Source organism: Nerophis ophidion, linkage group LG07, assembly GCF_033978795.1.
Source record: "Nerophis ophidion isolate RoL-2023_Sa linkage group LG07, RoL_Noph_v1.0, whole genome shotgun sequence".
Classification (NCBI taxonomy): domain Eukaryota; kingdom Metazoa; phylum Chordata; class Actinopteri; order Syngnathiformes; family Syngnathidae; genus Nerophis; species Nerophis ophidion.
This window is the reverse complement of record NC_084617.1, coordinates 50,333,889-50,360,398: the sequence shown is the minus strand read 5'-3', so window position 1 is coordinate 50,360,398 and position 26,510 is coordinate 50,333,889. Positions and strand designations below refer to the sequence as shown.

The following is a 26,510-nucleotide window of genomic DNA, read 5'->3' as shown; positions in this document are numbered from 1 at the left end:
TTGCAGCGCCTTTCGGACTTCCGGCAACAAATGTGTGTTGCTACTTTCCATAAAAAAGGGGTGTGTGTTCTAATCATGGCAGATATGTTAATAAACAACAAAGACGTTTATTTTTTGACAAATAAGGATTCACAACCTCATCTTATTAAACCTGAATATACTGAAAATGAATGAACTGCTGCTTCTAGAAGCAAGCATGAATAAAAGGGTGAAACGCTAGAGCTGATGGAAGCCGAGAGAGTGAGGTTGGCGTGACTTTAGCCACGCCAAAATAAATGGTGCGCTTACCCAAATCAACTGGAAACCTTCCTGGTCAGCTTGACTGAACGGACTACTGTCCATCGAGTAAGTCACTGTAATATTGATTGTGATAAATGCAGGACGTCACTGTACAACTACAGAATATACACTGTCGAGCTAGCTACTTACAAACAAAACATGAAATTCAGTCAGTACAGATTTTTTCTATGACATTGTGTTGTGTATTACAGACTCAAACCAAAGCTGTTGATGCAGTTCCTAGCTTGTCTCTTGCCGTAGATAGTTTACGGCTAATGCCGTAAAATGGTGATGAATTACTACGCTAGCAAAACAGTTCCACAGAGTTTGCTCTTAGAAAAACAATGTTTCTACACTTTGGTTATTATATTATGGTTATGGAACATAAATTAAGTATCGTTGGTGTTTTTTCAGATGAATTTTCAAAGTAGTTTAGAGGTATAATTGTTTACTCCCATTATCTGCATTACCAGCCATTTATAACAAGTTGATTATTACAATTTAAAATGAAAAATGAACAAAATCCTTTGTGTTCTTGTCTCTCATAAGTTTTGTGAAAATTCCCCAAAACTTTTTAACCCTTTTACAATCATTACTTTTCAGCCAATACATTCATCGCTCGTTTAGACGGCAGTTCATGGCAGTTCTCAGACCGCCATGAACCATGTCCCAACAATGCCGAGAAGGCTTTGTCAACATTTTTAAACATCTCTGCAACACGGATGGGCGTGGTAGTCTGGTATCATTAGAGGTAAAGGAAACAATCGATTTTCGATGCATCGCAATTGGGACATGGACGATCATTAAATCGCTTAGTAAACGTTAGGGGTGTAACGGTACATAAAAATTTCGGTTCGGTACGTACCTCTGTTTAGAGGTCACGGTTCGGTTCATTTTCGGTACAGTAAGAAATCAACAAAATATAAATTTTTTGGTTATTTTTTTTACCAAATTTGTAATTAATGTCTTTATCCTTTTAACATTGGGAACATTATAATAATTCTGCCCACGTTAATCCACATTAAACTACCTCAAGTTGTTGCTTTGATTAAATAAAATGAAAAAAACCTTTCTTCTACATATAAAAAGTTTAACATTAAACAGTTTCCGTTGAAACTGTTTAATGTCAACTCATCATGCTTAATTTATTACAGCATTTGGGAAGCCGTTAGTTGACTTTTATTATGTAAATGTTGTATTTTTAGCAACATGTGATAGCAGGGACCCTGCTATTCAAAACTAGGCTACTACATTACTAATGATTCATGTAACTAACTATAGCTGAAAAATAGTACAATTGCAAAAGGAGAGACAATTCATCCCTAAACACAATGGAGTTCAATGAAATAATAGACAGACAGGGCTTTGCAGCCCCTAAAACACGCACGGACACACACTCACAGAAAAATGAGCTAACGTTACGCTAATTAGCCTTCATCTCAAGCCTATACTGTGAGCTAGTTGAGCTGCAGTTTAAGTTTCTAGAAGGTCAACGGGCTCATAGGGATGTTTGTAATAGTTGTGACTGGGAAGTGTTTAGTATAATTTGGGTAGAGTCCACTCCTCCCCTGCTAGACGAATATCTGCTCGACGCTAAAGCATTGACTACATCGTTCTGAAGTCTGAATACGCACTGCTGATTGGCTGTTACATCGCTCTGAATACGCACTGCTGATTTGCTTTGTATGTAACCAATCAGATGGTTGTGTGGGCAGGACAATGAGGCAGAGACAGAGGCAGAAAGCAGAGCAGCTTGTGAAGACTTCTGCTTCCGAACTTGTTCGGTACACCCGCGTGCCGAACCGAAACCCCCGTACCGAAACGGTTCGATACAAATACACGTACCGTTACACCCCCAGTAAACGTTAATAATCCCTAATCGATATATTTATTTTATATTAAGTAATGCAGATAGTTTTAAAACTTGGTTGACATCAGCGAGCCACCTCACCAAGGGATGCGACCAGCTCCTTTTGCACACATTTTCATGAATTTAATAAATGTGATGGAAATTCCTTTAATTTTTAACTATATATAATTCAATTATTTTTCTTTTTACAAACACACTGTTTTTAAAAGTTGCAAGTGATGAACGCTTATTTAGTGAAATGAAATCTATGGTTCCAAAAAGTTTGAAAATCCTAGTTCTATGGACTTGATGGTTTCAACAAGGTATTTGCAGTCAAAACAAGGTTAAGATTGTTTTCTGTAGAATCTTGACTGTACAGAAGTGATATGAAACCATATTGTGTTCAATTATACACTGCATTACAGAGTTCCCAAGTTTCATGTTCTATTCAACCTAAATATTATAATTGTCACAAATTATGGTTATTTAAGTAAGCAGTATATTTCCTAAGATCAGTTTTGTCACTACAAGTCTATGTCATATACATTTAGTTTTAGGTCAATACTTATGAAGTGTCATTTTATCTGTTTGACCATCTGGTCAGCCTAACAGATTTACGGAGAGATTACGTGAACTGCTTGGATTGTGTCTCTGTTGTAGTGTTTCTGTCAGTGTCCTTTTGAGAGTTGGTTTCCTTCCCAACTTATGCACACACAACTTTTTCCTTCCTCTGAGTCCAGCCGGACTCCCACAGGGCTGCCCTGCTTGCTCGGGCAAAAACACGTGTGCACATAGAGGCAAAGCAACAGATGTTTGCAGCGTGTCGGAAATATGTCGTACAACAACAATGTAATATGAAGAAAAATGCCTTACAGTTGAACAGATGTTGCTGGTCTAAGAGTAAGGGTTGGATTTTGAAAGAAAGAAAAAAACACTTTGTGGTGTTAAGCGAGTGCCATTCGGACCCCACAGTTGATTCTTTAATAGCCTGTAGCATATTCCAATAATAGAATGAAACAAATATGGCCCTGCATGAGAACATTACAAAAAATTAGGCCCACACTCAATATTTATATACAAGACTTATGCAAATAATTTGAAATGTTATCAATAGTGCTGTAAAATATGTTTTGACAAAGTTGGTAAATCTTTTGAGATGTGATTTAATCGTAGTAAATTAGTTGATTGTATTATTGACCCCAATATTTTGACAAAAATGGCATTTAACTATCAGAATTTCATAGGACAACATTTTAAAAATACTTTTAGTGTATGTCATTAATGGCTCAAAACTTGTCAACAGTAGCTATGTGCACATGAACACAATCGGAACAAAAATGCTTCATGTAAACACGCCATTTCGGAATATTCCGACACGATCACACACGTTCGAATCAAAATTTCATTCCGATCAAGGCGGGTGGTTAATGCTAATAGTCATTCCGATTGGAGCGCATGAAAAAACTTTTTCCGAAATTCAGGTTGAAGATCCTTACTGCGCATGTCTTTGACATAGGGCTGGGCGATATTGGCTTTTATTAATATCGCTGTGTTTTTATGCCATATTGCTATAAATGATATATATTACGATATTTTGCCTTAGCCTTGAGTGAACACTTGATGCATATAATCACAGCAGTATTATGATTCTATGTGTCTACATTAAAACATTGTTCTTCATACGGCATTAATATATGCTACTTTTAAACTTTCATGCAGAGAGGGAAATCACAACTAAGTCAATTCACCAAAACTGTATTTATTGAATACTCTTCATTCTCTCGCGGGTGACTTTAAATTAAAGAACAAAATAGTCATTCTGCCACCTTTTTTAGCAATATTTCTGCCGCATACTTTGCAGACCCGTCAGCGATCCTGTTCTGTCTCCCTGTAATGTTTGTCTGATCTTGAATGGGATTGTGCTGAAAATTGTAATTTTCCTGAAGGAACTCTCCTGACGGAATAAATAAAGTACTATCTAATCTAATATTGCTGTTGTCTGCTAAATATCTTGCCGCTTGAAGACAAACCACCGCCAGATGATGGACCCCCTGCTGTTTTATTGGGCATTAATTCTTCTTCCTCCATTTGTGATCAGTTTTGCACCTTCTCTCTCGTAAAAATCACTCGCTCTGCTTGCACGACCTGCCTCAGCTAACGTTAGCCATGCTAACATTAGCTCTCGGCAAGAGCGTATGACGCTACACGCGTGACACTATGTGACACTATGTGACACTATGTGACGTATGTAAGAAGGCGGGCTTGTTTTACGTCTCTGTGAGAAGGAGTGAGAAGAGCCTGTAGTGTAATGCCCGCAGCTAAAAGCAACTGTGCGAGAACGTATACTCGAATATTACGATATAGTCATTTTCTGTCGCACAGAGACAAACCCGCGATATATCGATCTATCGCCCAGCCATACTTTGACGTCAGCGAAACTTTGGTGGTGGGCGGGGGCACTAAATTTAATAGTTTTCGGAATGAAGCGATTGTCTTGCTGCTGTCTCCCACTATTCAACATGTACAGAAGTAGTGTTACATACTGTTAAGTTTTTTGCTTTGAAACAGACTAGCAAAATAAAAAGTACAATCCAGAGTGTCATGTGTTGATGTACAAATATGAGGAATCCAGTTGTCTCAACAAACTGTTAAGTTCACAACCCTACAGCTACTCCCAAGTGCTAACTGCTAGCCTCCGGCGCGTACACAGAATGTCGTATCATAACAACGCACGGAAACTTATACACATCACCACTTGGAGAGTACAGAACAGCTCCATTTCAAAAAGAGAGGTAAAACAAAACTAATACACAGAAGGAAAAATTAATACCCTGTTTTCGCACAAGTAAAAATGCACAGAGCCACGTTTGTTTACGGCGGAAGTCACTGCTTCTTGTTCTGCAGCAACTGCAGTGAGTGAACTCCTCCAAAAGATGGCACCATAGCATAAGCAATAACACACCTTTCTTTTTATGGTATTTGGTGAGCATGTCAAAATAAACTATTCAGATTTAAAGTTTGATGCATGAAAACACATGTCATAATCAAATTTTTTTTTTCAGAATCCATGTATACCAGGGGTCCCCAAAATCCGGCACGCGGGAAGTCCCAAGTTTAAAAAAAAATAAAAAAATAATTTTTGATAATTTTTTAAAATCTGTCCTTTCTAATTAATTTTCTACTGCTTGTTAGTCCGTCTCCTAGCAGCTCAGGCAAATCATATTGTCTACAAAATGCATTTTTCCATCGATGGAATGCGCACTTGATGTCATGTTTTCAGTTAATTAGTGCGTGAGGAATAAATATGTCCATCCATTTTCTGCCGCTTGTCCCTAACGAGGTCGCGGGGGCTGCTGTATATGTATATATATATATATGTATATGTATATATATATATGTATATATATATATATATATATATATATATATACATATATATATATACATATACATATACATTTTCTACCGCTTGTCCATCCATATATCTATCTATCTATCCCGGCCAAATTATTTTAACCCAACGCGGCCCCTGAGTCAAGTTTGGGGACCACTGATTTATATTGTAACATTGTAATTTGAATTATGATCAGATTAAATAGATTTTGCCTGTGTACACATTATCTAAACCCATCGGAGTGTATTTTGAAGCAATTGTTGCCACCGAACAGACCAGTAAGAGACTTCTCACTAAACTTGCACGTACCTATGCCTTGACCTGATCACTGACCGTATAGCAACCCACATTGCCTTTGTACAGGAGTTCGTGCATTCAAAAAAATTGTTAATCTATGACTAAACGCATGAGTTAACTTGTTAAATTTGACCAATAAAATCTATCATACAAATAACACAAAGCAGAGCTGTAGACCTGTTTTTCAAAATTGATGACATTTAATTGTTTAGCTGAACTAATTTGGGTTGATTTTTGCTTGAAACAAAGAAAACTGTTTTAAGTAGGTCAAATGGATCAGATGATTGTGTCAACCTCCTCCTCTCAGTTACCTTCACTTATATTAGTCAGCTGATTCGGTTTGTCCCTCAAATGGATTCAAAACCGCCTGTGGTCAGAAGGACAAAGGGCATTTTTGTGTGTAAATACACACTGATCAAAGTGCAGTACACCGCTATTGTTTTAGTTTCTCTGATGTCCGACCTTTGTAAGTATCTATAATTCATTACCACTTATCAGGTACCTGCAGGGGATGAAAGTTTGATGAAGTTTCCATTCACCTGCCTGTTGAATTCATGCTCCAGCAGTGTACAAACTCCACCAGTGTACAAACTTGTGTGGTTGCTGTCAGATAGTGCTTGTTGACTCTTTAGCCAACACTACCTCCCTGTGGTGTTGTGTGATATGTGCAAGAGTACAAAGAAAACAATAGGAGGGTGTCTAGAATAAACTTTTAACTCTTTCTATTTCTTAAAAGTTGTTTGTTGCCGCAGCTTGTTCTAAGCTTCTCAGAAGTTCCTAAAGTGGTAATGCTAATCTTACACACACTGTTGTTTGTTTCAGCTTGTACTTGTATAAACTGGGAATTGCGCCACAGATCCAGGATCTACTAGGAAAAGTCGCTTTCACAGGTAAAACAGTTGAACTATATTTTCTACAGTTGAAAAAATTATGAATTGCAGTATTCACCACTTTCCAATGCAATGGTTTGAATTACTCATCCACCTGCCTTATGGACCTGTTTGTCTTCCAGAGGAAGAGATCAGTAACATGAGAAGTGAGCTGGAAAAGTATGGTATTCAAATGCCTGCTTTTAGTAAGATTGGAGGTATCCTGGCCAATGAGCTCTCAGTGGATGAAGCAGCATGTAAGTCATCTGGCATATCTACAGTAGTAACGATGTGACGTTCACTAACGAGTCCAGTCTTTTGAATGTCTTTCAAATGAGCGATAAGAACCCTTTCGCCGTGGCGAGCTTGTCATAAAGGAAACTAATAAGAATGCCCTTTTTGCGTTGTTTTGTTAATGGACCTAGTTTAGGTGTACACACACCGGATAGGGACGACAGTTTTGTATTCAATTCATTTATATATCGTGCATTTTTATGTTCTGGTTATTTTTAGTTATTTTTTTTGTACACAGACTATTGTAGATCAGTTATTTGCAGGCTATTTTTTATTCTGTATCGTTAAAATATTCACTTAGAACATGGGTCTCAATCATGCGGCCCGTGGGCCAATTGCGGCCCGCGAGACGTTATTATGCGCCCAGCGCTTTGATATGACAATTTAATGTTGGTGCAGCCCGCGAGTTTGATATGAAAGGCGCTTGATAGGTCATGCTTGCCAACGTCCCCAATTTTCCCGGGAGACCCCTGAATTTCAGGGCACCAATTCTCTCGAAGCCGCTGTCAATTTTTACCAGATCAACAATATTCAGGGAGTGCCATAATGGCACTGCCTTTAGCACCCCCTACATCCTGAACTAACAGCGTGCATGCCCAATGTTGCATCTGGCCATGTGAGACGCACGTGTGTCATTGCAAGATATATTTAATCAACAGCTACACACGTCACACTAAGGGTGGCCATAAAAAAACTTTTAACATTGTTACAAATATGTGCCAAACTGTGAACCCACACCAAACAAGACTGACAAACACATTTCGGGAGAACATCCGCATTGTAACACAACATGAACACACCAGAACAATTACCCAGAATTCCATGCAGACCTAACTCTTCCGGGCTACAATATACACACCCCTGCTACCACTAACCCCCCACACTTCCTCCCTCCCTACTTGCGTTGTTTGAGATGTTGTATATTGTTGCCCTGCAAGGTGTTCTGGGGGTTTATTTTCTTGTGTTTAAGTTGTGTTAGGGTGCGGAAATTCTCCCAAAAAGGGTTTGTCATTCTTATTTGGTGTGGGTTCACAGTGTGGCGCATATTTGTAACAGTGTTAAAGTTGTTTATACGGCACCCTTAGTGTGACCCGTATGGCTGTTGAACAAGTACGTCTTGCAGCCACATACGTTGTTCTGCACAAGTCTCACCCAACATGATACAGAGCCGGCACATTGGTTGTGTGATATAAAAGCGTGCCCGATGACGTAGTGGAGCAGTAGTCTTCTTTTTAGGGTGCGCGGACCCCTGGAGGTACTTGAAGGTATGCTCAGGGACAAGTGAGATTTATTAAAAACTTTCTAAAAACAGCAGCAATTCATAAATCCTTCAGACATATGTTTATTGAATAATACTTCAATGAAGTATGAATGTAAGTTCATAAACTGTGGAAAAAATAATCCAACAATCCAACATTCAGTGTTGACAGCTAGACTTTTTGTGGACATGTTCCATAAATATTGATGTTAAAGATTTCTTATTTTGTGAAGAAATGTTTAGAATTAAGTTCATGAATCCAGATGGATCTCTATTACAATCCCCAAAGAGGGCACTTTAAGTTGATGATTACTTCTGTGTAGAAATCTTTATTTATAATTGAATCCCCTGTCTATTTTTCAACAAGTTTTTTTTGTTATTTTTTATATCTTTTTTTCCAAATAGTTCAAGAAAGACCACTACAATTGAGCAATATTTTGCACTGTTATACAATTTAATAAATCAGACACTGATGACATAGTGCTGTATTTTACTTCATCTCTTTTATTTTTTAACCAAAAATGCTTTGCTCTTATTAGGGAGTACTTGAATTAAAAAAATGTTCACGTAGTACATCACTGAAAAAACGTTGAGAACCACTGTTGTTGAGGACGTTAAAGGCAGTGCAGTCACAGCAGCCCTTAATGTCGGCCGGGTGAAAATTGGGAAAGATTCGGGAGAATGGTTGCACCGGTAGATTGTCGAGAGGTGCACTAAAATTCAGGAGTCTTCTGGAAAAATCGTGAGGATTGACAAGTATGTTGCTAGGGCGGGAAAGCCATTCATAGAAGGTGAATTCATTAAAAAGTGCATGTTATATTTTTTAAGAAATATTTTCTTCTGGCCCAGCCTCACCCAGTTTCTGCATTTGGTGGCCCCCAGGTAAATTGAGTTTGAGACCCCTGATTTAGAAGATATTCCCGTAAAGTAGATTAGCATAAAGTATATCTGTTAGCCTGCATAGTTTTTATTGTGCCACAAAGTTTCTTAGCTGAGAGAAAATAAAAAATAACAAGCCATAAATCACATCTCTGTTATCCAGATGTGTAGAGGTTGACACGTATAAGTTCTTGTTGCTTTTGTCCCTAGTGCATGCTGCTGTGTTTGCCATCAATGAGGCGGTAGACAGGGACCAGGCATCTGTAACGATGACAGCTCTGAAAAATCCCAACGCCATGCTAAGGAACACAGAGGATGATCTGGCTCAGGACTATCAGGACATGCTAAGCCAGGCGAAGACACAAAAACGGGATCTGTCCTCAGGCAACGTAAGAGAAGAACACACGTTCTGTTTATTGGTGTAAAAACTACTGAGAAATGAGATTAAACTTGCAAAATATCTGCCACAAGTTATGTCTGACATTCTAGTTATACTACCTATACGTGCACACCTCCGCCAAGAATTGCTTGGATTTGAATGATGTCACGTCCGGCTGACGTCCAGCTCACTGAATATGCGTGGTAGTCATCCAGTGTCTGTTCTCAGTGGTGATAGGTGCCATTTAGACTTTATCGAAGAAAACTGCCCCTATGCTTGCATTCTTTTAGGCTGTAAGAACCGTTTAAAATGCGAAAAGGATAAAAGTTTTTTTCACAGTTCCTCAATCAAGGACAGGAGAGTGTAAGAGTTTACAAAAGACAACAAAAATGGCATACACTCCAGTACAAGGGAGCAAAGTCCAAGTGACGACTTCGTTAAAGGTCTGTTTGATAATTTTTTTATATACTTGTTTTGTATATCCTATTGTTATTTTGACATTTATTTTTATTTACATTTTTAATAAAGAAAAAACAGAATTGGAAAGGTACTTTTGTGCTTCTCTTTTTGTTTGTACACAAAGTGTCAAAGTTTTTCACTTCCGGGAAGATGTGACATAATGGAATACAAGCAATAGGCAAATTTAATTTTGTCACCTGCATGTGACTCAATTTTATCATTGCAGGTCATGCTTTATTCTCTGAGAAGTTCAACATAATTTTGACCAATTCCCAGTCATTTGATAATTTAGATACACACCTAAAAATAAATATGTTCTGACTTGGCCTTTTCCTCATCCCTTTTAATAAGGCCGAAAAAAGATCTTAAAAAGACATTAAAATATAACTTCCTCAGCAGTGTAAGTATAAATGGTGATTATTAATTTATTTGGCTTTCTCTACTAGTTACCACAGAGATTTACACCCTTTTATCAACTTGCAGAGTTTTTTTTGCGAGTATGACATCTCGCCTTTGAAGTAGTCAGTGCAGATGGTTCCAATTGCATCAACCGTTGTGGCCCAGAAAATCGTTGCCCACACCTACTTACTCCAAAGGCCTTGCCAGCACATTCCAGCTGCTGCAGTGTCAGCTGTACTTACCAAACATTAACACTCTGCGCCAGAAGGCAGCTCATCCTCCATTTGCTTTTACGAGCAGACCGCGATCATTGGGGATTTCACAGACTTGAGACTGTTAAAAATAAGTTTAAATTAATAATTGTGGCATTCTCAAATAATAATTATGATGTTTTATCCTTATACTAGTATTCCTTGGTATCTACTGAAGAAAGAGATGTTTACGAAGAGCTGCTGACCCAGCAAGAGATTCAGAGCTGCATTGACTTTGTGAACAGTAAGAAAATAAACCCAGTCAGTGCTGATACACAAAGTACACACATTAACACACCACATGTTATAGCAAGTCAACATGTTGATCCCATAGGATTTATTGATTCAGTTTTGATTTAAATATAAATGCAATGTGCAAAAGTTTATAGTGAACACATAGGAGTAAAGGCCAAACATTTGGACACCTTCCTATTCAATGTGTTTTTTTAATTTTTATGACTATTTACATTGTAGATTGTCACTGAAGGCATCAGAACTATGAATGAACCCGTGGAGTTATGTACTTAACAAAAAAGGTGAAATAACTGAAAACATGTTTTATATTTTAGTTTGTTCAAAATAAACACCCTTTGTTGTGATTACTGCTTTGCACATTCATGGCATTCTCTCGATGGGCTTCATTAGGTGGTCACCGGAAATGGTTTTCACTTCACAGGTGTACTCTAAGATCATCGAGAGAATGCCAAGATTGTGTAAAGTAGTAATCAGAACAAAGGGTGGGTATTTTGAAGAGACTAGAATATAAAACATGTTTTCAGTTATTTCACTTTTTTTTTGTTAAATACACAACTCTACATGTGTTCGTTCATAGTTCTGATGCCTTCAGTGGCAATCTACAGTGTAAATAGTCTCGAAAATAAAGAAAACACATTGAATTAGTAGTGTCCAAACTATATTTTAACTGTTTGGTTTTCTTCTGCAGTTCAAGCAGCAGTTAGGCATGTCAATCATGCAGTGTCTATCCAAGATGAAGCTGCTCTGTTGGCTGCACTGAGGTCGAAAGCTCTGGCCCTGCTTGGTGTACTGGACACAAACCGCAGCTGGTACCTGGAGCAATTTGCCGTCTATTGTCAGCATAAAGCCAAGGTAAACTTGAACACCATGTATGGAACTGGAAAAGAAGTGAATATTGTTTATTCCATATTCGGTTCATGGGATAGCAACAATGAAACCCAGCACTAACAACAATAATCAAATGTTTTAATTTTTAAGCATACTGTACTTCATATTGTAGACAGTAAAATGATCACAACTGACAAAAAAAAACTTAACTTCTGTAACAATAGAGAAAACAAATGCTCTATATATTTGTCATTGTCATTCACATATTGGAATCAGTATTTTAATGTTCTGCAGGATGAAGGAAAGGCTGTGCTGGTAGACAAAGAGGAGATTCAGAGAGTTGTCAACTCTTGCAATGATTTTGCTGAGGCAGAGAGACGAAGTAAGCGTTGTCTTGAAACTTTTATCTGGCAAAAAACATTGTCTGTGCTAATATCATAATGTTAAACATGATCCTTTTTATTAGAACTTGAAGCAGTTTCCTCAATAAATACTGCCATTCGTCTCGGAGATGCATCAGAGACAACCAAGGAGCTCATGAACCCTGAAGCCCAGCTTACCATTGTTTACCCAACAGCTGCCAATCTGTATCAGGATGAGCTTTTTAGTTTGCAGTTGCAAGGGGGACGGGTAGGATAAGATACCATCATGGTTGCTATTATTTGATCAACACAGACCGTTTGTCTGTGAGGTACAAACCCCGTTTCCATATGAGTTGGGGAATTGTGTTGGATGTAAATATAAACGGAATACAATGATTTGCAAATCATTTTCAACCCATATTCAGTAGAATATGCTAAAAAGACAACATATTTAATGTTCAAACTGATAAACATTTTTTTTTTTTTTGCAAATATTCATTACCTTTAGAATTTGATGCCAGCAACACGTGACAAAGAAGTTGGGAAAGTTGGCAATAAATACTGATGAAGTTGAAGATTGCTCATCAAACACGTATTTGGAACATCCCACAGGGGTGCAGACTAATTGGGAACAGTTGGGTGCCATGATTGGGTATGAAAGCAGCTTCCATGAAATGCTAAGTAATTCACAAACAAGGATGAGGTGAGGGTCACCACTTTGTAAGCAAATTGTCGAACAGTTTTAGAACAACAGTTTTCAACGAGCTAGGGCAAGGAATATAGGGATTTTACCATCTACGGTCCGTAAAATCATCAAACAGTTCAGAGAATCTGGAGAAATCACTGCACGTAAGCCATGATATTACAGACTTTTGATCCCTCAGGCGGTTCTGCATCAAAAACTGACATCAGTGTTTAAAGGATATCACCACATGGGCTCAGGAACACTTCATAAAACCACTGTCAGTAACTACAGTTGGTCGCTGCATCTGTAAGTGCAAGTTAAAACTCTACTATGCAAAGCCAAACCCATTTATCAGCAATATCCTGAAACGCCGCCGGCTTGGCTGGGCCCGAGCTCACCTATGATGAACTGATGCAAAGTGGAAAGGTGTTCTGTGGTCTGGCGAGTCCACATTTCAAATTATATTTGGAAACAGATGACGTTGTGTCCTCCAGAACAAAGAGGAAAATAACCATTCGGATTGTTATAGGCGCAAAGTTCAAAAGCCAGCATCTGTGATGGTATCGGGGTGTATTAGTGCCCAAGGCATGGGTAACTTACACATCTGTGAAGGCACTATTAATGCTGAAAGGTTCATACAGGTTTTGGAGCAACATATGTTGTCATCCAAGCAACGTTATCATGGACGTTATTTCAGCAAGACAAGTGTTACAACAGCGTGGCTTCGTAAAAAAAGAGTGCGGGTACTTTCCTGGCCCGCCTGCGGTCAAGACCTGTCCCCCTATGAAAATGTGTGGCGCATTATGAAGCGTAAAATACGACAGCGGAAACCATGGACCGTTGAACGACTGAAGCTCTACATAAAACAAGAATGTGAAAGAATTCCACTTTCCAAGCTTCTACAATTAGTTTCCTCAGTTCCTAAATGTTTTTTGAGTGTTGTTAAAAGAAAAGGTGATGTAACACAGTGGTGAACATGTCCTTTCCCAACTACTTTGGCACGTGTTGCAGCCATGAAATTCTAAGTTAATTATTATTTGCAAAAAAAAATACAATTTATGAGTTTGAACATCAAATATCTTGTCTTTGTAGTGCATTCAATTGAATATGGGTTGAAAAGGATCGGCAAATCATTGTATTCTCTTTTATATTTACATCTAACACAATTTCCCAACTCACATGGAAACGGGGTTTGTACATGCCGTGTGGTCAAGAGTCACCTCCTCCATTTCTCCCTCACCGTTTAGGCCGGCCTGAGTCACGAAGAGTTGAGTGTAGCTGTGGAGATGCTATCAGCAGTCGCTGTGCTCAATGAGGTGCTGGATACCAAAGATCCACAGGCTGTGATTGAGCAACTAACAGACTCTCCTCTGGGCTTTACAAACATGGACCAAGAGTACTTGAACAGGTACCTTTGTGTTAGTAGATGACCTGCAACACGCCTACTCAGAGCATTTTTATGCGGGTGCGCGGTGAACATCTGGACTGGTAATCCGAGAAAGAATCTCTCAAAACCCTTGCAGAAGTTTATGGGAAATATAGTTTATTTTAAGACCAGCCAACGCAAAAGCGCCAGAAAAAACCTACAATTTCCAAGTTTTTGTTTGATCCCATCATACAATACGTTATTATTGTGGAGATTTTGAAACCCCAATACTGTGATAATTCAAAAATCAATACTGTTAAATCCTTAGTATAAACACTTTGTAGGCCTCAACAAAAGAAAAGACTGGCACATTCAACATAATGGCCAAGACTACTTCCTGGCTATGGCAACGCACTGTAGTCTATTCACTAATGTACTGCCATCTAATGGCTTGTAATTGCAACTGCATGTAAAGTGAGCACATTTTTACAAAACAGAAGTGTAATTAAACAAGATTACTGGACAGCACAGCTGAAATGTTAAATAAAAAATGATTATTATTTTTTTACATGTATATTTATTACACAACCCAAACAAACACAATATAACTGAACATTGGTACCATTGAGTGTACCCATAGTGGGAATTGGTATCAATTCAAAAGTGAAAAGGTACCCATCCCAATATTTATACGGTGTCTATTTTTTTTTTTTTTTTTGAAGAGTTTGTTTAACCTCTACTTGGTTCTCTTCATAAGGTATGCTGACACTCTTATCGAAGAGCGGGTGGAGACACTGACCAAAAGACAAGAGTTCCTTACCTGGAATGATGTTCAAAAGTGCATCGACGAAGTCAACATTAAGGTCCAGGAAGAGCACGAACGTAAGGAAGTTGTCAATGTTTTACATAATACATCCTAGGTTTTAATGTTGTGCAAATTCTTCATTCAATCTACAAATCCCGTTTCCATATAAGTTGGGAAATTGTGTTAGATGTAAATCTAAACGGAATACAATTATTTGTAAATCCTTTTCAACCCATATTCAATTGAATACACTACGAAGACAAGATATTTGATGTTCAAACTCATAAAGTTTTATTTTTTTTGCAAATAATAATTAACTTATAATTTCATGGCTGCAACACGTGCCAAAGTAGTTGGGAAAGGGCATGTTCACCACTGTGTTACATCACCTTTTCTTTAAACATCACTCAATAAACGTTTGGGAACTGAGGAAACTAATTGTTGAAGCTTTGAAAGTGGAAATCTTTCCCATTCTTGTTTTATGTAGAGCTTTAGTCGTTCAACAGCCCGGGTTCTCCGCTGTCATATTTTGCGCTTCATAATGCGCCCCACATTTTCGATGGAAGACAGGTCTAGACTGCAGGGCGGGCCAGGAAAGTACCTGCACTCTTTTTTTTTTTTTTTTTTTACAAAGCCACGCTGTTGTAACACGTCACTTGGCATTGTCTTGCTAAAATAAACAGGGGCGTCCATGATAACGTTGCTTGGATGACAACATATGTTGCTCCAAAACCTGTATGGACCATTCAGCATTAATGGTGCCTTCACAGATGTGTAAGTTACCCATGCCTTGGGCACTAATGCACCCCCATACCAGCACAGATTCTGGCTTTTGAACTTTGCACCTATAACAATCCGGATAGTTATTTTCCTCTTTGTTCCGAAGGACACCACGTCCACAGTTTCCAAATACAATTTTAAATGTGGACTGGTCAGACCACAGAACACTTTTCCACTTGGCATCAGTCCATCTTAGATGAGCTCGGGCCCAGCGAAGCCGGTGGCGTTTCTGGGTGTTGTTTATAAATGGGCTTTGCTTGCAGAGTACAGTTTTAATTTGCACTTAGAGATGTAGCGACAAACTGTAGTTCCTAACCGTGGTTTTATGAAGTGTTCCTGAGCCCATGTGATGATATCCTTTACACACTGATGTCGGTTTTTGATACAGTACCGCCTGAGGGATCAAAAGTCCGTAATATCGCTTACGTGCTGTCATTTCTCCAGATTCTCTGAACCTTTTTGATGATTTTACAGACCGTAGATGGTAAAATCCCTAAATTCCTTGCAATAGCTCTTTGAGAAATGTTGTTCCAAAACTGTTCGACAATTTGCTTACAAAGTGGTGACCCTCGCCCTATCCTTGTTTGGGAATTACTTAGCATTTCACAGACGCTGTTTTTATACTCAATCATGGCACCCACCTGTTCTCAATTAGCCTGCACACTTGTTGGATGTTCCAAATAAGTGTTTGATGAGCATTCCTCAACTTTATCAGTATATATTGCTACCTTTCTCAACTATTTGTCACGTGTTGCTGGCAACAAATACTAAAGTTAATGATTATTTGCAAAAAAAAAATGTTTATCAGTTTGCACATCAAATAGGTTGTCTTTGTAGCATATCAACTGAATATGAGTTGAAAATTATTTGCAAATCATTGTATTCCGTTTGTATTTACATCCAACACAATTTCCAAACTCATATGGAATCAGGGTTTGTACTTGTATTGAAAAATGAATTAAAACCCTTTTCATCCGTCTCCAGGCATCATAGCTATAGCGGAGATCAATGAAGCATTGAACTCTGGAGATCATCAGCAAACACTTGCAGCCCTGCTCCTCCCCACAGCCAAGTTGTCAGGGGTGAACCCAGCCACGGCCAAACACTACCATGACATCTTACACTATACCAAATTACACATCTGCCAGGTACAAAAATTGTATTAGTTTTGTTGCCATGTAAGAAAAAAAAATCAATGTCAAATTTCTTCTTGGACATGATTTTCTGTTTAATAACATTTCTTAAGGTCTAAAAGTTGGAAAATCACATGCCCTCTTTTTTTCTTAGTTTCTTCTTGATTTTTTTATGTTATAATGGTAAAGGGTTGCTTAAATCATGATTCAGCATCTTCCCCACTACGTAGTGTGAATATACAGTACTATGGAGAAAATTCATATTCACCTCTTGTCTTTTAGTTTATTGATTGATGTCTGACAGTTGATTATAATGTACACATACTTAAAAGTGTATCAACAACATTAATTACAATGCTGCGTATTACTGCCTTAATGCTGTACACGTTGTTACAGCTCTTTTCAATTTTTTTATTTCCCGGTTTCCAGTTAGTGTCTGCAGTGTGTTTCTGAAGTTATGCTTCCCTGCTGTGTTCCAACAATGGTCCCGCAAGGCAACGCCTTCTTTTTGCACACAATCATTCACATATCATAACAGCCAGCCTTTCTGGGATCCTCCGGACGGAGATGAATTCTAACTCTGATGTAGCCGATTTAGAAAGGAGCAAACACAGGAAGGGGTCTAAACAACTGTGGAAGCAGCAGAGACATACAGCTCCTCTGTAGTATCCGTACAGTTTGTCATCCCCGCTGTAAAACAGGCAGACGTAGTGCGCAATGTGCAGGATGCCGCTGGGCAAAAAACACACCACAAAGATAAGGAAAACCAGAGTACTGACTCTGATGAAAGGTCTCCAGTCACATCCAGATTGTCCAAGGTGATATACCACTGATGCCTGTGCAAAGAGTGAAATTAGAAAGGGACCTACAAAGCCCAGACAAACCAGCATCAGTCTGTATGGCACCAACAGTGAATGGGATTTTTCTTCAAGGGGAAGCACATCGTGACAGGTGGTGACGCCCATCTGAGCGAGCCAATAGCTTTGCCTAACCATGAGCTCTGGAACAATAGCTGCCCCGAATAGGAACCACACGATGAGGCATGCCCACGCTGCTAGTGCTGTCTTGGCCAGCCTCCTGTACAAGAAGGGCTTAACCACAGCCAGGTAGCGCTTCAGACTGATGCATGCTATAGTTTGCGCTGAGCAGTAGACATTGCCATAAAACAAGGCTGTCATCAGTCTGCACGAGATTTCCCCAAATACCCAGTTATTTCCGCTAAAATGGTAGTGAACACGTAGTGCCAGGGAGAGCAGGAGCAGCAGGTCAGACAAGGCCAGGTTCAGATAAAGCACAACTGTGGACAAGGACTTGGTTCGAAGTCTCACCCTGAGAAAAGCAAGAATGTAGGCGTTGGAGGGGATACCCACAACCATAGCTAGCATGTAGGCGAATGGAAGAATCCAGGTGCTTAAAATCCCTGTAGTGTATGCTGCCGCAGCATCGTCTGTATCCACATCCAGCCAGGGGTCTCCACTGGGATGCAGGCTGATAGACAGCTGCTTGGTCAGATTATGTTGGTATGTCTTGCCTTTGAAAGATTTTGGATCCACTTTGGTTCTGTTTGTGGGACTGGTTATATTCCCTGTATGGATGAAAAATTTTAAGATACATCACTTTATAATGAAAACACAGAAATAAATAAACATTATAGGCCTGGTGTACCAAAATCCATATACCAATTGCTAAACAGTGTGTGCATTATTAGTAGGCATGTTGCGTGAGATCTACTAAGACTGCGTGTGCAATTGAAAAGTGGTGCAGACTGCCTTACTTAAATGAAGTTTTTGTGTGTACTACCGGCATTATACTCAAAATTATGCTCTCCAACCTGTGCGTGACAATGTTGAACTAGCAGCACAGATCTATAGTCTTGAACACATTTTCGGCAATATAGAATCAAAACCCGTAGACAAAAGAAATTATTTGTAGCATATCTGACGCCGTGCAAGGAGGCGGTGGTCCATCAGCACCATTTCAGACCAAAGAATATGCAAAATTATAAAATATTGCTGAATAGATCATTAGATTTGTTTTAGTTATGAAAGTCCAATTATACTGACAGAAAATAAGTTTCTCTGTACATCGTCTGTTTTGACAGCATGAGCACCTCCCTTCTCACAGCCGTGTGCGGAACTGTATCTGTTTGCACATACTTTTCAGACATGCTAACATGCAAAATAGCGCTCACAAAACAGTGATCAGCCATTGTAGATTACACTGCACATGCTGAATGATTATATTTGCATATTATTCCAGTATTGTGGGCGTTCTAAGCAGCCTATATTCTGCATTGGACACTAATAGATTGTGCTAATTATTCTGCTCAAGTACAGTAAAATATGCAATTATCTGTGCACAAGTTTAGTAGATAATCTTTGCATGTGCTATCAAGTTTGTACACATTTTAGTGCATGCAAACCTTTAGTAGATCAGGCCCTTAGTGTTTTAATTTGGTAGTTTCACCAATAGTTTTTTTGTTTTTTTCAGGCTTTCTCTTTACAATGATTTCTAACTGTCCCAAGTACAAAATTGCCATTGTAAACACCGTCATTGCAATGAGGCTAGGTTTGTTTATATTTAGCAAATGGTACTCACCATCATCCTGGATGGTTGGAACTGCTGCTAGGAGACAAATAAAAAATCCAACTAAAATTTCCGCCATCGCTCTTGGATGGAGAAAATCTAAATGTTCTTGGGTTTTTTGTGTTATCAAGTAAGTGCAGCAGTTCTCCACCGATGAAATCCGTGTTGGGGCATCTCTCCACTGCTAAACTACAACTGCAAGCGATGTCTACCCAAGCTTGGCTTCCTCACAGTTTACATACAACGAGAGCTTGTCTGTTTGTTCGGTGCTGCAAGCACGTTTCCTGTCCAGCCTTGAAAAACAGAATTCCCGAGCTGCCTGCGTCAGTAACGACCCTCTGACTCACGAGGGAGGGAGGATACAGCTTCATGGTTTATCATGTGCTGTGATATATGCTATACACTGTATTTACATAAACAGTGTTTTGGTTTAAATATCAGAATTAAGCAATATAATGCTGCTACTAAATGTTCTTTCATTACAGGGACCATCCACTTTAATATAATGCAGTGCAGTGAACACATTTCATGTATTTTTGTGGTTGCAATACCATACAGGAGTCTTGTGTATAGGACGATAAGGCTATCAAGTTATTAATTTTCTTCAAATTAAACTTTTATACAACCAATTGTTTAGAATAATTTAATGAGAAACTAACCCAACAGATACAGATATAAACACGTTATTTTTAGTTCCAAAAGTTAATGGTGACTTCCTTCCTGTCGGTCCTGTGGTCGGAGATTGCCTTATCCCTCTCCAGAGTTCTCTAAAATTAGCCTAAAGAGAAATGGAAAAGTTGGATTGAAAAAACATTTTTTTCTGCTGTCATGGTTTTCTTGGTACAAACTGAAGTAAACTAAATTGAATTGAAGCAATTATTTTTGAGTACTTTTGAGTACATATGGTATCTAAAAAAATATATGTTCTCTGATTGCAGACATCTGGAGATGAATCTGCTGTACTGTGGCTGGACCAAATCCAAGAGGCTATATATCGAGCCAACAAGGATGAAGAGGAGGCTCTCACAAGTATGATTTTAGTCAATGTCCAAATAATTTCCCAAAACGTGTGATCAAATCTCAAACAAATCTCAAACATCGCATTAAACAACTTTTTACATTGGAAAATTTTATTTCCGCCTCCTTTACACAGACATTGTGACCTTTGTATATAATATATTAAATACGGTGGAACTTTGATTTACAAACTTATTTGGTTATAGATCATGTTTTGTAAATCAAAAAGCTTGTCTAGTGAAGCACATTCCTCCATTGGAAACAATGTAAATATAAATTATGGGTTCCAGCCTTGACGAAGTCCCTAATTTAGTTAAGGTTTGTACACTTGAAACACAAAATACAGTTTTATATAGTACTGTATAGCAAACAAAAATAACACGGAGGTGATGAATCAACTGTCTTTATCAACAAGCCAAAACAACAACAGGCTGGGCTGTCGTGTATGCGCTGTTCTGCCAACATGCGCACACACAGAATTCCCTTTAGTGCCCTCACAAATTATCAGAAATCACAAATACCCTCACAAACGTTCAGAAATTTAAAATATTATAAACGTTAACAACCGAATTGCTACAATGATAAACACTTTCAAAAGTACAACCCACTTACAGTAAATTAATATCACCAAATGTCCTCTTAAGCTGCTCCTTTTGGCTCACAAAGGGAAAGAACAGCAGACAGAGGGAGAGAAGGGAGGTGATGGAAGGAGAGGCCATGTGCATCTATGGGCTCTGGAAAAGGTGCCACTGACAGAGAAGTAGTTTTCTCACCTGAGAAATAAGTCCACTTGGGCATCTTTTTCCATAAGTCTGTTCTATTTATGTTGGCCCTGCGATGAGGTGGCGACTTGTCCAGGGTGTACCCCGCTTTCCGCCCGATTGTAGCTGAGATAGGCGCCAGCGCCCCCCACCACCCCAAAAGGGAATAAGCGATAGAAAATGGATGGATGGATGTTCTAATCACAATTAAAAACTTACTGTGGTTTGAAGACAGCTTCCTAAATCGCTTCAATACAAGCAAGCACAAAAAGCCTGCCAGCGACACACAAAATGAATGAATGAAGCGTTCAGACTAGGGTTGTACGGTATACTAGTACTAATAAAGTACCGCGGTACTAATGAAATAAAAATAGTACTATACTGCCTTTTGAAAATGATGGACATTACAGGGCTGTCGTCGCGTTGTGACATTGCTGGAGCAGAGGCGCACGGAGTACTTACCAGCAGACACGGTGTGGAGAGAAAAGGCACACTGGACGCAATTTGCCTTAAAAACAAACGATAAATTTGAAGCTACAAACACTGAAGCGCTGCTCTGGAAGACGTGATTTAAACATGGCAAACTATTTAATGGCTATCATCCATCTGTAATCGGCAGTGTTTTAGCTATTTCTAAATCCCTAATCCTCGCCTCCATGGCAACAAATAAAATAAGTTTCTTGCAGATATTCCTGCTGGACGAGAAATAGCGAAACATGCTTCAGTACACACAATAGGAGGATACGATAGCTATCCGCTAACAGCAGGCTGGCACTCCTCAATGTAAACAAATGGGTGATCCATACATACATCTACTGTAACGATACCAAGTATAAGAGCCCTATCTAGTCAATACTTCAACGATGACATCGATATTTTTTATTATCACAATCTTTTGTCATTTAAAAAAAAAATGGTTATAATGTCCGGAAATATGTCCCTGGACATATGACAACTTTAATTATGACCTGTTACTGCTTGCTAATAGATTGGTATTAGAAGTTCTGGTGTCACCCAAAACTAATGTAAAGTATCCCAACAACAAAGGAATGAGTGCTAATTACTTGTTAACAAAAGTGTAGATAGACCATGTTAAAACAGAAGGCAAGCAGAGATTAACAGTAAATGAACACGTCAATTAATATAAATCCGCTTGTCCCTCATAAATTTGACAAAATAATAGAATAAGAAATGACAATATGACACTGAATACGTCAGCAGTCAAATTAGAAGCCTTTGTTTGCTTACTTACTACTTAAAGAGTAGTTTTCTACAACATTCACTATTCTTCTTTTTATTGCAATAAGAAACATGTTTAATGTATCAAAATATTTTCTGTTAAAATAAAGCCAATAATTCCTGTTTTTTTGGTTGTCCCATTTATTATGAAAAGTATAAAAATACATTTTGGTACCGATACCAAAATATTGGTATCGGTACAATACAAGTTCAGACTCAGAAACATGGTTTGCACAAAGAGGCATTTCTGGCGCGATCTAAAAGTTTGGAAGCCGACAGTAGAAGGGTTTGTAAATCAAGGTTCCACTTTGATCAATTCATCTGTCAGTGGCTACGTCATTTTGACATTCTTCTAGTATGACTTCCCACTTCTTTGTGGCCATCCAATACAATATATGAGTAATGTTACAGACACTTTTGTGTCTGTTTTTATATTGACTCAGCACAACCCTCTTTTGCTTTGTTAGTGGCTAGAGCACTAGCTGACATCAACAAGATGGTGACAGAGGGTGACTCCCAGAATACATTGCAGGCTCTGCAATCGCCAAATGCAGGACTGCGATCAGTGCTCTCTGAATGTGCTGACACATATCAGGGCGAACTGGCTGAGAGACAAACAAAAAAGGCAGCTGAAGGTAATTAAGCCATCCAACGTAATAATGCTCCATATTAAAGAAACCAATGTCCTTGTGCATTTTCCTATAGGTAGTGCTGATAGTGTGTGGCTGAAACACTGCATTAATGACAGAAATGACTACTACTATAACCTGGAGACAGGACAGGGTATTTGGGAGGAGCCAGAAAAGTTTGAACGCAATTGTATCTACCTCAGTAAAGAGGAAATTCAGGTACAATGCTGAATTAAATAGCCAGTGCATTGCACACTTTTTTGATTTGCTGGCGCTCCGGAAGTTAAATTGCTTGAATATGAAAAATGTTTTCTTCCATTCAGAGTGTTGTCAGTTCTGTAACTGCAGAATATAACAGGGAACAGCTGTGGTTGGCCAATGAGCTTTTTGTGACAAGGCTGCAGGCAAGAATCCGAGGTTTTCTGAGCAGAAGAAAGCACGCTCAGAGAATGGAGTATTTGCGTCAACAAGAACCCCATGTCATTAAATTGCAGGTAGTGTTTTATTAAAGCTTGCTAGACATTGTTAGTACAGTATGTGACATTCAGACATGTACAGTGCATCCAGAAAGTATTTACATTGCTTCACTTTTTCCACATTTTATGTTACAGCCTTATTCCAAAATTGAATACACACAATACCCATAATGAAAATGTGAAAAACCTTTTTTTTTTTCAAATAATTTTTAGCAAATTTATAAAAAAAAAAAATAAAATTAAAACACATTTACATTAAGTATTTATAGCCTTTGCTCAATACTTTGCTGAATGACCTTTATCAACAATAACAGCCTCAAGTTATTTAAAATATAATGCCACTAGCTTGGCACACCTATCTTTGGGCAGTTTTGCCTATTCCTCTTTGCAGAACCTCTCAATCAAGTTGGATGTGAAGCGGTAGTGCACAGCGATTTTCCAACCCCCCCCCCGGAGGTGTATTTAAGTGTGGTCTGGCTGGGCCATTCAAGCACATTCACAAAGTTGTCCTGAAGCCATTCCTTTGATACCTTTGCTGTGTGCTTAGGGTCGTTGTCCTGCTGAAAGATAACCGCTGCCCCAGTCTGAGGTCTGAGTTAAAGAGCGGTTTGGAGCAGGTTTTCATCCAGGATGTCACTGTACATTGCTGCATTCATCTTTCCCTCTATCCTGACTAGTCTCCCAGTTCCTGCCGCTGAAAAAAACACCCCTCAGCATGATGCTGCCACCACCCTGCTTCACTGTAGGGATGGTATTGGCCTGGTGATGAGCAATGCCCGGTTTCCTCTAAACATGACATTTGGCATTCACGTCAAGGAGTTCAATCTTTGTCTCATCAGGCCAGAGAACTTCGGTTCTCATGGTCTGAGTCTTTTTCAGGTGCATTTAGAGAAACATTTACAAAGAAATGGCTTTTGTCTGGCCACTACCGTACAGGACTGATTGGTGGATTGCGGCAGATATGGTAGTCCTTCTGTAAGGTTCTCCTCTCTCCACAGAGCAACGCTTTAGCTTTGACAGAGAGACCATCGAGTTCTTGACCACATCCCTGATTTAGGGCCCTTTTACCCTGACTGCTCAGTTTAGACAGCTGGCCAGCTCTAGGAAGAGTCCTGGTGGTTCCAAACTGGGCTCCTTAGCTCATTGGAACGCTTAAGGCAGCAGATAATTTCTGTGCCTCGAGACAATCCTGTCTCAGAGGTCTGTCTACATAAAAATTGAGTTGCTTCTTGGTTTGTGCTCTTCCATGTACTGTCAAGTTTGGGCCTTTTTTTACATTGACAGGTGTGTTGCTTTCCAAATCATGTCCGTCCAACTGAATTTACCACAGGTGGACTCAAATAAGCTATAGGCACTTTTCAAGGATAATCAGGTGAAACACAATGCACCTGATCTCACTTTTAAGCTTCATGGCAAAGCCAGTGAATACTTTTGTTCATGCAATTTCGTAGGTTTTTTATTTTTAATACATTTGCAAAAACATGTCAACTTTTTAAAATTGTCTTTATAAGGTATTGTGTGGAGAATTTTGTGGACAAATTATGAATTGTTTGGAAATAAAGCTGTAACAAAAAATGTGGAAAAAGAAAAGCGCTGGACTTTGTGAATTAACTGTAGCATTTCTTACATTCAATTAGGTGTCTTTATCTGGTACATGTGTGTAAAACATATTTCCCACAGGCTTGCTGGAGAGGTTACAAACAGAGACAAATATACAAGGACAGAATGAAACTACTTCATAAGAATGTTGCCTCGGTTGTCAAGGTGATACGTTTTTTTTTGCTTGTTGTCACAAATATTACCATTTTAAGTAGTTTCAAAACATAACGTTTTCCGTTTTTTCTTTTAGATTCAGTCCATGGTAAAAATGTGGAAGGCCAAACGTAAATACGATGAACGTCTGCAGTACTTCAAAGACCATGTGAGTAACAATTGTACTAATATAGACATACAGTAATACCTCAACTTACAAGCTTAACTGGTTCTGTGATGGATCTCTTAATTCAAAACACTTCCATCATAAATTCCCATTGAAATGAAAGTAAATCAATTCAATTTGTGGTTGCCCCCCGAAAGAGCACAGATAATAAATTAGATAAGAAAAGCATTACAATGACTAAAAACTGCAGTATTTTTGTGAAGGAATGTAATAATAATGTACAGTATTTACTAGGGCTGAGAATCTTTGTGCACCATAATATTTGCTCCGATTCTTGAGGGTAACTATATGATTCAGGATCGATTTTTGATTTAGAATCTATTTTCGATTCAAAATCATTCTAGCCATCAAGTTTCTACCGCTTGTCCCTTTTGGAATCAATACTTTTTTAAATAACATTGAGTGCCAGTTCTATGATTAACTACAGTCCTCCATAAACATAGATAAACATATCTGATAAATTGTTATATTACTTAAAAGAAAAGTGCTTTTGTTTAATAAAATGCTACCCAAACATGTCAAATACAAATAAGGCAACAATTGAAATATCCAACATTTTTGTTAACTAAAGAATATTCGTACAGCAGATATGGGCATCTACAACATTATTTGCCTTAGTGGCTGGACAGGACATATTTAAAAAAAGAAAACAACTTATACATATCTATTTAGATATACATGTCTCACCGGCAAGAGGCCACAGGGAAGATCCAGGACACATTGGGAAGACTGTCCTCCGTCTGGCCTGGGAATGCCTTACGATCCCCCGGGAGGAACTGGAAAAAGTGGCCGGCGAGAGGGAAGTATGGGATTCCCTGCTTAGGCTGCTGCCCGCGCGACGAAGAAACCTTGTAGGATACCAGAAAGCAACAATCAGCTATGGCTACTGTTTGCAACACACACACACACACAGCCAGCCTACCTTGAATGAGTTGATCAGAGTGTCCCGATCCAGAGTATCCCAGTACCCAGTCGACCAGGAGGCGGCGGTAAGGGGCTCTCAGGTTCCCTGACTTGGTGTAGGTCTTGTCTTTATCACCAG

The 26,510-nt window shown here is 38.8% G+C and overlaps 2 protein-coding genes across 2 annotated transcripts in view; one reads left to right on the top strand and one right to left on the bottom strand.

The window, feature by feature from the left end:
• Window positions 1-26,510, top strand: part of iqgap2 (IQ motif containing GTPase activating protein 2) — a 111,617-nt gene that overhangs the window by 53,290 nt on the left and 31,817 nt on the right. The window contains exons 6-21 of the mRNA XM_061906334.1: window positions 6,642-6,709; window positions 6,832-6,945; window positions 9,330-9,508; window positions 10,764-10,851; window positions 11,551-11,714; window positions 11,985-12,072; window positions 12,157-12,320; window positions 13,985-14,145; window positions 14,861-14,985; window positions 16,673-16,836; window positions 20,346-20,436; window positions 22,892-23,059; window positions 23,130-23,272; window positions 23,377-23,547; window positions 25,210-25,293; window positions 25,379-25,450. Of these exons, the coding sequence (XP_061762318.1) occupies window positions 6,642-6,709; window positions 6,832-6,945; window positions 9,330-9,508; window positions 10,764-10,851; window positions 11,551-11,714; window positions 11,985-12,072; window positions 12,157-12,320; window positions 13,985-14,145; window positions 14,861-14,985; window positions 16,673-16,836; window positions 20,346-20,436; window positions 22,892-23,059; window positions 23,130-23,272; window positions 23,377-23,547; window positions 25,210-25,293; window positions 25,379-25,450 (2,044 nt within the window). The remainder of the gene's footprint in view (window positions 1-6,641; window positions 6,710-6,831; window positions 6,946-9,329; window positions 9,509-10,763; window positions 10,852-11,550; window positions 11,715-11,984; window positions 12,073-12,156; window positions 12,321-13,984; window positions 14,146-14,860; window positions 14,986-16,672; window positions 16,837-20,345; window positions 20,437-22,891; window positions 23,060-23,129; window positions 23,273-23,376; window positions 23,548-25,209; window positions 25,294-25,378; window positions 25,451-26,510) is intronic.
• f2rl2 (coagulation factor II (thrombin) receptor-like 2) lies at window positions 17,085-19,688 on the bottom strand. Its single transcript, XM_061906336.1, has 2 exons — window positions 19,420-19,688; window positions 17,085-18,406 (listed from the first exon to the last, which is right to left on the bottom strand). Exons 1-2 carry the CDS (start codon window positions 19,484-19,486, stop codon window positions 17,340-17,342), a joined length of 1,134 nt encoding a protein of 377 aa, XP_061762320.1. The 5' UTR covers window positions 19,487-19,688; the 3' UTR covers window positions 17,085-17,339.